The sequence below is a fragment of the Clytia hemisphaerica genome, unplaced genomic scaffold, assembly GCF_902728285.1.
Source record: "Clytia hemisphaerica strain Z4C2 unplaced genomic scaffold, Clytia hemisphaerica genome assembly, whole genome shotgun sequence".
Lineage (NCBI taxonomy): Eukaryota > Metazoa > Cnidaria > Hydrozoa > Leptothecata > Clytiidae > Clytia > Clytia hemisphaerica.
Window position 1 is genome coordinate 1722730 of NW_027103994.1, and position 12519 is coordinate 1735248.

Genomic DNA, 12519 nt, shown 5'->3' on the forward strand with positions numbered 1-12519 from the left:
TTTTCATTCATTGCACATTGGCTGGACACTGGCTCAACAATAATTTGAAAAAAATCTGAATCGTGTGATTGTTTTGATTTTGCAAAAGATTATGAAAATCAAGCTGACGTCGACAAAATCGAAAAATCTTTCCCGGGATTGCGCCACAACGCTTCGTATTTTGCTTTTCTCAGCAAAAAAAAATTCTTGATTTTCTCACCAGAAACGGCTGCATAATACGAGGAATGTGAGCAGCAGGGGTAGCCACCAACGGAATTATCTGCTGTTCTTTTTTTCCCAGGAGCGATGAGAGAGCTTTAGAGGGTTAAATCCAGGAGGGGGCTTTCTAAACACCTTGATAAAATCTAGGATAGGACGGAGGATAGCCCGGGGGGGGGTACTACCCTTGTCGATCGCCGACGGGGGTGCTCCGCTGACGCTCGAAAAAAGTGACCCTGAATGGGACTGAAATTCCAAAATTTTCTCAAATTTTCTACTTTTTCCCCAAATTTTCCAAAAATAGGCACCCTACGGGGGACTGATTTTTCTATTTTGGTGTTTTGGCGACCCTACCTGGGACTCGTGGAGGTCAAAAAATGGTACCCTGACCAGCGGAGCATCCCCGTAACCCATCTTGCCCTAGTACCCCCCCCCGGGAGGATAGATATGTGTAAAGGTTAGCAACTTAGTTTTGTGAATACGGAGCGAAGGACAAGCTCGCAATGTATGGGCAAGCGAAATCGTAATGTTATGTAATGTTTATGACGTCATAATACAGGTTTTTGGGCTATAACTTCTTATAGCCTCAACCTAAAATTTTTATACACATATCACGTGTTGATCTACATCACAAGCGCTTCTTTCCAGCTATGTTTGACATTTTGAAAGTGAGTGGAACTGGTTCACTTTTTCTTTGGACATGCCGTAACTCACTTGAGTAGGGATTCAGTGGTAGATTCTCGCGAAATTTTATTTAGCGAAAACATTTAGTAGGTTGGGAACTTTTTGTCGAAGGGGGAAAGAAAGCACAGTTACAAATTTATTTTTCTCATACTTACTTCACTTTATCTTGTTGTGCCCTTTCTTATTTTCATCACTTTGAAAAAATAATTTCTACCTACTATGTACAATTCATAATTTTTTTACAAAATAGAAAATTTGAAAAATCGTTTCATTAGAAAAAACTAAACGTAAAAAAGCAAGAACTGAACCTTATTTCGTGTATCTTGTTCACTTTGAACGGACAGTGGGAGTGAGAGCGATTGGCAGCGAATGAATTTCTTCATCTTTCTTATTTTATTGGTTAACACTACAAACCTGTCAGTTCATGTGGATAAATTGAGACTGTGATGGTGGTGGCTCGCATTGATATTTATTAAGAATTTAAAACTATCGTAAACAGTTTGTTACTTAAGTTGAGAAAATACTCCTAAAAGTTTAAATTGTTCATGGCATGATATACTCAGAAGTAAAAATTATTATCTCCACCACATCTCCAAGTGAATACGAAATCGAATTCGTACATATTTTCTAATTCTCATTGATCACCCAAAAGCTCCATAAAACGGTAACAATAAATGTTCAAATAACATTCATCTTAAGGTCCATATAGCAAACGCATGTTTGTATCAAAAGGTCTATGATTAAAATATAACTTCATCACACAGATTCCAAAGTTATTCGTGATACTTGCTAAAGTCTTGGTCAGATATCATTTTTGAATATCCAGTACGATAAAAAACTTCTTGGTGTGAACCTCAGTAAGTTGGCAAGTATACTAAAATGACATCAAACCAGTATACTAAAATGACGGTTAATCTTTTCTCCGCTGTCCCTTCTTATAGTCGTAAAGCCATCTCAACTTGTCACCACCGTCTCCGTGTTTCCATCGTAACGTAGTCTTCATCATCGTGGAATCAATAACGTTCTCACACGAGAAAAGATTGTAGGAACTCTTCGCCAGTCACAATGGCCGTCGTTAGAATAATGAAACGATATCCTGTGAAGAAAAATGGTTGTTGTGTTTAAAAATATATGATAAAAGATACTATGTATTATCTGAATCGAGGGGTAAATCACTCGAAAAAGTAGAAAAATGGTGTACAAGATTTGTGATTTATTTTTGATTTATTCCTTATTTATAAAATTGTGTACGAGATTTGCCCCTCGATCTAAATCCTAACCGAAAACGTTCATAAATGCTGCATGTTTTTTTTTTATAAGCAAGTGTCTGCTCCTATATCAGACTCGCATTATGCTTAGTATTCTATTGTTCTCCAACAATAGAGCCATTATTTAGGTACCCAAAACTGAGCCTGCATATGCTTATAAACGCTATGCTTATAAAAGAAAAAACATGTATTCAATACCCCTAATATGCGTGTTTTTACGTGCAATTTTCAATATCAAAAGCTTATAACTCAATCACTACAAGACCCGATTTAAAAATCTTTGCCTCGAATTTTAACTTAACTACTTTGTCTCATTAGTAACCTTATTTGCTCAGCAAAGACTTTGTTCTGTCTAAGCTGACCACAAAACGTGAAATGTCTTTGAAAGTCACCCAATGAAACGAGAATTAAAGATTCCTGTGATTAGGAAACTAACCTTTTGAATACTACCCAATGAAGTATAAGCCCGAAGGGATAGAATCGAATCTCCTTGGTAGTATTTGAAGCCACTAAATCCTACCAAAGTTGCGCAGCCTTGAGCTGCCCGTGTGGTTTTTATACAAATTCCGGATTGAAAGTAAAAACTTTCCGCTAGATTAAAAAAAAATACCACTCGAAAAAAAAGAAATCGTTAAATTCAATCCGCCATCAAAGATATGGCGCATATTTTAAGGCTTCACTTTTTCTTGCCTCAGAAAGGTTAAAGATTCGCCTCTAGCCCTTCGTGCTTAAAACTCAATGATACTACCCACCTTGATATCATTAATTGCAAACCAATATACATACACCTTCTAACGCAAAAATATTTTCAAAATGTTTTTTCTTCGCCGAAAATAAGGTCTTCAAAGTTGAAATACTGTTCTTCTTAAAAGTCTTCATTTTCTTCTTCATCAAAATTTTTCATTATGATTTTTAAATTTTCAGATTCAGGAATAGTTGGCCTAACAGAAAATGTATAACATGCCATAGTCTTTTTGGCTAAATCAGGCAAAAATCTATATTTTGTAAATGGCAAGTATGAAAAATTCACTACACAGAGCCCTTTAGGCTTAAAACTCAAAAAGTTAATAACATCTTAAAAAGTTTTAGATGTTCTTATAAAAGAAGGTGTACACGAATGGAAAAAGATTATCTCAGCTACTATATCATTGAGACAATGAATCTCAGGGATCGATCGAAAAATCCCAATCAAAATAAACTATCGAAACCGCTAACCAAATCTAAATATTATCTTAACCATTTAGGTTTTCAGAAAAAACGGATTTTTAAAAATTTTCTGAAGATATTTACAAACACCATCTTTTCCGTTCATGTCAGTTTATCAGGCACTTATAGTGAAAGTCTGAATCCCAAACCTCTATAGATATATACTTTCTATAAGAAACTCTTTTCGTTAGAGGACGAACAGAATCCTACTAAAGTGATAAGAAAGGTATTACTTTATTGGAACTAATTTTAGCGGGAACTAATTTTAGCGTTTTTCCAATTCTTTGGCAAAACCGCGAAGATTTGAACCCACGAAATACAACTTTTTCCAATTTTATCAAAAAATTTGAAAAATCCCTAGGAAAATGAAAGAAATTTGTCCAAAAAAGGGCTAAACCGCGAAAATTAAAACCCGCGAAATGCAATTTTCCCGATTTTTTTTCGACCGCAAATATGAGTTCCCGGGAAAATTAGTTACAATAAGGTACTTTCAAACAAAGAAAACATCACTATAACCAGCTATAACTTTTCCAAGAAAGATAGTTTCTTCAAATGTGGACTAAATCTTATTTCTGTTACACAAATATATTTCTAGTTCATTCTCTTCTCAGTCAGTCATGGAGAAACTAGAAGTCTAGAAATTACACGTTTTCGTTTATAAGAACATCCACTTTTTGAAGCCTAAAAATGTTCTTAACATGTTCTTGTTTTCGCCATTTTTTGAGTATTTTTGTCCATTTTCCTAAGAAATTCAGTGTTTTAGAGTCCGCAAAGCCTTAAAAATGTTCTTAACTTGCTTTTAACATTTTGGCCATCGAAGTTCTTATATAGTTTGTTCTAAAAAAAACATGTATTTATTTCTCTGTAATTCAAACAACCTAAATAATTCATTAGATTAAATTCTACTTACGAAGTTGGTTGCCAATAAATCGCAAAGCATTAATCTCAGTGTGGGTGCAACCACCAATGAAAACCACTAAAACTGTTTTCAGCGCCATTTGAGATGGTTTGAAATTGCTCTGAGTTTCTGAAAAATACAACAAGAATAACTGCTTTTAAAATAGACATCTTAGTGAAGGGGGGGGGGGGTGGGTAAGCCCTACTTATTATGGGAGCTGACCCTTGAAGACCACGACGTAAAGCAGTTAATATTTAAAATAGGTTTGGTATCAGTCATAGATGAGTATGAGGTTTTTTCGAGATTTCTTTGCATACGGTCACCCCTAATTAAGAAAAGTGGTATATTTAGACATGAACATTACGCTAGATCGGGGCAAATGTTGTCTTCTATGGACCATTTTTCTCAAAAAATTCTGATTTTTACACAACGAAAGTAAAAAAGCTTCATGATTTTAGTGCTGCCCCCAATGAGACTTGATAAGAATCTCACAATGTTTCAAAGAAAAAACATTCTTAATGAAAAATTTGAGCGATTCTATCTAGTTTTTGGGCAGAAAAAATATTTCAAAGATCAATCTTACGCCTAGCAGAGGAACCAGCTTTGTATTCCGTGGCGGGAATTTGTAACGTTTTCAACATTTCTTCCACACCTCCGACGTATGGTTTGGTCAGCAACTACATAAAACGAAACATAAAAGAAACGCGTTATATACAGCTTTTTATAAGAACAAACTATATTAGAACATAAGGCTTCGATGGCCAAAATGTTAAAAACAAGTTAAGAACATTCAAAGGCTTTGAGGACTCTAGAACACCGAATTTCATAGGGAAATTGACAAAAATGCTCAAAAAAGGTAAAAATAATCCCAAGGTTTAAAAAATTTTGGATTTTTTTATCAAAAAAAACATCTACAGTTTTTTAGTGTTGATCCACAAGGTGTGATCGTCTTGGTGGCTTTAACGACTTCAACAACGCACTGGTAGTATTATACTCTATTAAAAAATGACGGTACGTGTGGCCCAAAATTAGGTTTTTGAAATCAGACCCTTACAGTTCATTTTCTTGAAATTCTTTGACCATTTTAAGGCAAAATATTGTATTGTAGTAGCAAAATAGTGTACTCTTTCTCATCTTTGCTCATTTCGACCCTTACAGTGCACTTTAAAAGCTTGGAAAAAAGACCCCTAAGGGTCGCACATACGGTAGGTCGTTTACCTTTAGTGCCCACCCCCCCTCCATACACCTCGGGACTAGTAGAAAAAAATTGATATCGATCACTGGGCTTGTCGAAAAGAAACCGCTGTAATTTAACACAATATTACTGGATTCCAATGAGTTTAAGAATCTTGCATTATCTGAAGTTTGGGAAGTGATTTTCCAACATGGAGTATTTGATAATGATATTCCAGGAAATAAGGTCATTATTAGGAAGCCCACCCTAGATTTCACTTTCTCAAACATAAAAAACCCAGACTTTTCTACCAAAATGATACACGCCCTGGAATGTAAACCATAGAATAATGTAGTCATAAACTTAAAAAGATCATAATCTTATGCTAAGTATGAGACAAAGACGATAACACCTTTGTCAATATTTTATGTTCAGGATTGATCAAAGAAGTTCTTGATAAAAGTACTCTTTTCTTTGGCATTTTGTATGATTTTAGCTCAGTGTCGATCAAAATTAAAGAGGGCAATTTTCAAGGATGTTAAAACTTTTCACGATGGGATGGTATGTTTCAATTATTACTTCTATTTCTAATAGCCCCCCCTGGGAAACCAAAACACCTTTTTATATTTTTGTAAATTGCAACTTGAATCTCGAACGCGCATAACAATATAAATCTTTGAATATTGTGTGTGAAAAGTAACCTGTTCAACAATTTTGACGAGGAAGGGTGTATATGCACCACCAAAAACATAGGATAAATCTTTTGGTACTGGACCCTTGCTTGCTGCTTCTGGTGATTTTGGGATCTGTCAGATATGAAAAAAATCAAACTTTTATCAACAATTTAAAAACTTTGTAAGAAACTTTCGTAAAACTTATAGAAGGTGTTGCCATGGAAAAACGACGGAAAAATTTCTCCCAAGGTTAAATTTTGGCGGTTGCCAACAATGAAAAAATCAGTAAATCTTGTGCAATTTTTCAAATTCGAGAGATTAATTAGCAATACTCACCAAGTTAAACTTCTTTCGTGATTTTGGAAACAGATTTCTTTTCTAAAGAATAAAGTAAAAAATTATTACTCATTTGGACTTGACAACAAATGATTTCGGTTTTTTTACGACGGAAATTTCTTAAAAATAAAATTCAATATTTGGTCAACCCTTTTCATGCCGGTATTCTTTAGCGTTATTTTTTAGCCTTCGACGGTCGAAGGGCCGGCATAATATGAAACGGTGTAAAAATGGCTTAACCTTTGTGGTTTTTTCAACCTCAAGGCGAAATTAACTTTTAACAATTTTTACATGAATCATTTTGAATTAGTTGTTATTACAAGAAGGAAGCTAATTAATAGCTATGTCTATCTCATGCTATGTCTTCAAAATTTCGCAAGGAGCCTCGATCTTCAAACAAAAAATTCAAAATTTTGGGATGCAAATCCTAGTCAATGTTCGCCGTCAATTTAGCGACTTTCATAAAGATTCGGCGTAATTTATGATCCTTATTGGTATTGCTTAGAAGTCGGGCGATAGCAAACAACCGACGCTTCAAAGTGTTTTGTCATGGTGAAAAAACTGTAGAACGATCTAGAGATAGAATAAATCTAAATTATTAACGAGCCATCGAGCTATGAAGAGAACATTTTGCGCTTGGAATAAAGACTTAGAAATAGAAAGAATTAGAAATTAGAAATTTGATATAGATGACATGCCGAAATTAAACCCAGAGACGGAAAAGTCTGCAGAGTTGGGGATCTCCGCAGAGTGAAATAAACAAACCGCGGTGAGCGGCGCACCCGGACGCGGATATCTAATGAACTTTTTGTATATATTTATTTGGATTTTATTGTTGGTATCGTGTTTTAATATTGAGTACTTATTATGAACTAAATTCGTGTTCACTCTTTTGAGCCTTGACTTAGGAACTACAAAGGGTACCAACCCGTCTCCTTACCTTCCAGCGGTAAGTCAGGCCGATATCTGGCAAAAACTTTTAAATATAAATTTTGTTGTCATTTGCTCGAGCATGGCCAGCTTCGAGCACCACGACAGTTTACATAGGGACGGTGTAAAAGGGCAACAAATAGAATGTTTAATACCCTTTCCTTTCCTTCCTTGAACCACAATATTCATGATAAATAACCCCAAAGTAAGAATTAAAACGTGTCCGGGTGTCAAAAATCTTATGGGTGCAATTCCTTATTGATAGTCTTATTGGTTTTATTCAATTGAAACTTTGGGTTTTCTGAAAAGCGAGACAGCCACACCTAAAGTGATTTTATAGCGGATATGAATATAAAATATCGCGACAAATTTTTCAGCTTCAATTCAATTTTAATAAAATAAATCAAAAAAGGTCCCCTTCCAAATGAAGAATCATTTTTAATAAAAACGGGACTCTCTCTAAGGCTTTATGAATAAATGAAATAAGGGAGTTCATCAAAAGTGAAGATTTCCGATGAAGATATCATTCAATTCATCTTCACAAGCTTCTAGTTTCCATTTATATGCCATTTCACAGTCGAAAAGATGGTTGAATGGTTGAATTTATTGTGCTGATGAATCTCATTGATGAGATAATCTAAAGATTTAGTTTTTATAAAATAAGAGTGATTTCGTTTGCTTACTCATCAATTTTTATTCACAAGCTTTTTCACATTGGATTGACACAATTGTGGAGCAAGATTGATCAGAAACATTTAAAGCCCTAAAGGTTAGGGAAAGTTTCAGCATCGAAAAGTTTTGATTTTGGAGTTTCCCATGACCACGCGCAACGGTTTAAAAAAATAAAAGGTCTGATCCCATCCCTTGTATTGGGGTTTGTCGGGTTGTCGGTTTGTAAGCGCATTTGAATCCTGGGGATGTCGACACATCAAAGGACCACTACCTTAAGTGGATTATTTTTCGCATTGACGAAGAAGTTAAGTGAAGTCAATTCGAAAAATAATCGAAAGGGATCAGTTCTCTTTTTTTTCAAAACCGTTGCGCGCCCAGCTGGCACACAACGTTGTTTCAACGTTTATCTAATGTTCACAACGTCCATATAACGTTAAATGAACGTTGAAACAACGTTGTGTGAATGTTGTTGCCGGCTGGGCGCGGTCATGCAAAACTCCATACAGTAATCCCATTTGGAAATTGAGAATCCAAAATTTTTGTGTGGAAACTTTTTTAACCAATTTTCCTAGTGTGTTTTTATTGTTTTTATAAAACTTTTGATGTTAAATTTTGGCGAGGACTAATTTTCGCAAAAATGTCCAAAATCCGCAAGAATCACGAACATTTATCCACACCAAATTCAATCCACTTAAGGTAGCCTATTGATGAAGACCTATTGATCAAAGATTCAGGACGACCGCAAATCCACCAGCGGAAAATCAGGTTGAATTTGCAATTAAATTGCTTAACAATGAGTATTTGAAATGAAAATCGTTTTGTCAGTGACTTATCAGTTTCGCAAAAAAGAGACATTTTGAAATTTCACGATTGATTATACTTGGTGATAAATAAAGTCTTATCACAGACAGATGAAAGATATAGTTTGCGAGATAAAGTATAAGTATTACGTTAAAGATTGGCGGCGAGATGAAATAAAACTAAACCGAAGAAAAAAAAGCTAATTTAAAACATTCATAAAATGAAGAAAATGTCCATATACGGACAATGTAATTGAAGCACGAAGTCATCGCCGAAACAATGTTTTTTCAGATTACTGAAAGATCTTGCTACTTTTAGATACCTTTAGATATCTATGCAGTTTGAAAGGTTGAAAGACAAAACCGGTCATTTCTTTTGTCCATATACTTGAGAAAAAATAATCAGCGAAATCATTAATATTGGCCTTCTCTGGCTGGGTGGAGGTTGATTCTGCTGACGTTTGTCAGTGTATAAAAGCCATGTCAAAAGTAACAAATAATTATTTAAAGTACTGAAAATGAGATGTTTTATTCTATATCCGCACAGGGGGCGGGAGAACCAATGAAGTAGCTCGAAGGGCTGGAATAGAATCTTTAGCCTTTCTCAGGCAAGAAAAAGTGAAGCCTTAAAATATGCGCCGTATTTTTGACGACGGATTGAATCTAGCAATTCTTTTGTTTTCGAGTGATATTTTTTTCAAAATTCAGCGGCAAGTGTTGGTTTCAATCTGTCATTTGTGTAAAAACCAGGCGGGTCGCGCTAGGCCGCGCAACTTTGGTAGGATTTGTTGTTTCAAATCCTACCAAGGAGATTCGATTCTAGCCCTTTGGGTTTATACTTCATTGGAGCGAACCTTTTCAAGCCAAAGAAAATTCTAGAAAGTGTGCAGATATCACCTGGAAAAATGGTGAAATTTGCAAAAAAAAACCCTGGAAAAAGGAATCTTTTGTTCTTGTAAAAAATTTCCTTTTAAAGTTGGTGAGCTAAAATGATTTTTTTTACCCATTAGGAATTTTTCAAAAAACATTATAATCTCCTTGAAACTTTAATTTCATAAACGAGCTTAAAAAATTACCCCTTGAAAAAGAAACATGGGATGATGATGCTTTGTCATCCAGGTCCCTGAAAAATTTTAAAAGCCTCTATGAAAAATGCAAAGATTTCCCTTAAACCTCTTGTATTCTTCTTAAAGACCCTTTTGAAAATGTTCGTCAACCCCCTTGTATGAATATGAAATGGAATGACCCAATGCAGGGGGGGGGGTACTACCCTTGTCGACCGACGGGGGTGCTCCGCTGAGGTTCGAAAAATGGACCCTACGTGGGACTCAAAATTTGCGAAAAAAGTGACCCTGAATGGGACTGAAATTTCAAAATTTTCTCAAATTTTCTACTTTTCCCCAAATTTTCCAAAAATAGGCACCCTACGAGGGACTGACTTTTCTATTTTGGTGTTTTTTGCGACCCTGCCTGGGACTCGTTGAGGTTAAAAAAGGTACCCTGACCAGCGGGGCATCCCCGTAACCCATCTTGCCCTAGTACCCCCCCCCCCCCCCGGAACCAATGTTTTGTTCCCCGCTACAAATAGGTGTCAAGTAATTTTAAAAGTAATTTCCAGATAGAGTCTTTGGCTTTAACTTCAAATTTATATTTAATAAATATTTGTCACGTGACAATTTATATATCTTCTCGTTATTAAAAAAAGGTCCTCTTCAAAGATTTTTTAATCAAAAATTTTCATCAAGGTAGATTATATGGAGTAGACAAATTATTTAATGAAAACTTTTTGCGGACTTTTCATATGATGTTTTTTTGGGTCAATATGGCGAATCTTTTTATTAAAAACGAGCTCTACATTCATCCGTTATCAAAGGTTGAGATGAAATGTTGTAAGCTCAGTTAAGAACCTTTAAACTTTCTTTTTAAATGAAAAACTAAAGTTATGAAAAGGGAATCAGAAAATAGGCTAGAAATCAAAGGGAAATGAAAAACAGAGGTCCTTTTGGCTTTTGAAAAAACGGGCCATATTTCAAAAGTAATTAGTTTATCACAAATTTGCTTTCAATGGGATAAACAGCAGAAAGATCTGAAGTAGGTGTTTCCACATATCTATAAATCACGAAGGGCTAGATGTCGTGCTTTAAGTCATCGCAGGCAAAAAAAAATGAATATCGCAAAAAAATATTGCTGCTATTGTTTTCGGATACCCGCGAAGCTTCTGATTGGTTAAGCGCTGTAATTTTATTGTAATGTCACGTGACATAAGTAGGATTTCCTACCTAACCACGGCACACTTTTCAGCCAAAGAACGACATCTAACCCTTCGTGCTTTATAAATCTGAAGTAGGTCCATTAGTAAAATGATTTTTGAGTATAGAATTTGTAGTAAGTCGAAGTTGCGGTTCATATTACAACAAATGCAATATCATATTATTATGTAGAGTAGAGGGTGCTGTATGAAACTAAAATTTGCATTTGTCGCGAAAAATATTTACTAAAGTTAAAATGATACCAAGTCTCAATTTACTAAATGGAATGAAAAGTTTTGTCTTGTAAAATCTTCTAGTTTCAGACGGGTCTTTTTCTAGTTTCACGTAAAGTGAAAAGCAGTGTGACAGAGCTAATATGGTTTTGATTCTCAAGGTAGAGTAGATTATTATTTTTCGAGAAAGACCCGGGAAAGTCGGGTACTAAGATTGTAGAAAATCTGATATAAATCGGGCTCTGAATCTTTAATATTTTAATTAAGAAGTAACACTTAGGAGAGAGTGCTACAGAAACATTTTCTTTGAACTTCCAGGCTTCAATGGACAGTTTTCTTAATTTTACCCCTAAGGAAATTTCAGAAAATTTGTACGTTATTACAGGCATCACCCATGACCTAGAGCTTTGCTTTTTAGTGTTACTAACACTTCTAGTAATGAGAGGCACATCGCTACCAGCAATGAAAGGAATTTTATATTTGAAAATTTCCTAAACCTAAATAATTTTAATCGAGAGAAATGACCCAACAAATATATCAGTAAAACCTAGTAAAGACTATTTTTAGAAATTTCACAGGTTTGTTATATGTGAACTACTGTAAGAGATAATATCACCTTGCTTTGAATGAGGTTGATTCCAATATGGAAAACTCATCTCGCAAGTTATTTGATACATTCATTCTATAACTACACGTTTTTTTATAAGAACAGCCGAAAAATTTTAAGCCTTCCGATGTTCTTAGCTTTTTGAGTTTTAAGCCTATAAATGTTCTTAACATGTTCTTATTTTTGCCATTTTGTGAGTATTTTTGTTCATTTTCCTTTGAAATCGGGTAGTTCAAGGTCTGCAAAGCCTTAAAATGTTCTTAGCTTATTCTTAACAATTCTGCCATAGGAATCTTATGTTCTTATATAGTTTGTTCTTATTAAAAAATCGGGATCACTTTACATTCAAATTTTAATTTAATGTAAAGGATTTTACACAATCTCAAGTTGTGATACTGGCTAAATAATGATCTTAAAATGACTTTTTCACGGAGATACAAAAAAACATTATCATTGAACTAGGATAGAAGTAGCCCAGGGGGTACTAGGGTTGGCGGATGAGGAGTATGTGCGGACGGGACCTCCAAAAACCGACCCTTAGAGAGACTTTTTTGAAAAATTTTCTTTGATTTTTGAAAAAAGTGGTACCC

At 34.9% G+C, this 12519-nt stretch overlaps 1 protein-coding gene across 1 annotated transcript in view; it reads right to left on the reverse strand.

Annotated features, from left to right (window-relative positions):
• Window positions 1-1002: 1002 nt before the first annotated feature.
• LOC136811277 (vacuolar protein sorting-associated protein 33B-like) overlaps window positions 1003-12519 on the reverse strand; it is a 37733-nt gene continuing 26216 nt past the window's right edge. The window contains exons 19-23 of the mRNA XM_067067891.1: window positions 6439-6480; window positions 6130-6234; window positions 4838-4931; window positions 4267-4383; window positions 1003-1978 (exon numbers count right to left, since the gene is read on the reverse strand). Coding sequence (XP_066923992.1) covers window positions 1908-1978; window positions 4267-4383; window positions 4838-4931; window positions 6130-6234; window positions 6439-6480 — 429 coding nt within the window. The 3' untranslated portion in view covers window positions 1003-1907. The remainder of the gene's footprint in view (window positions 1979-4266; window positions 4384-4837; window positions 4932-6129; window positions 6235-6438; window positions 6481-12519) is intronic.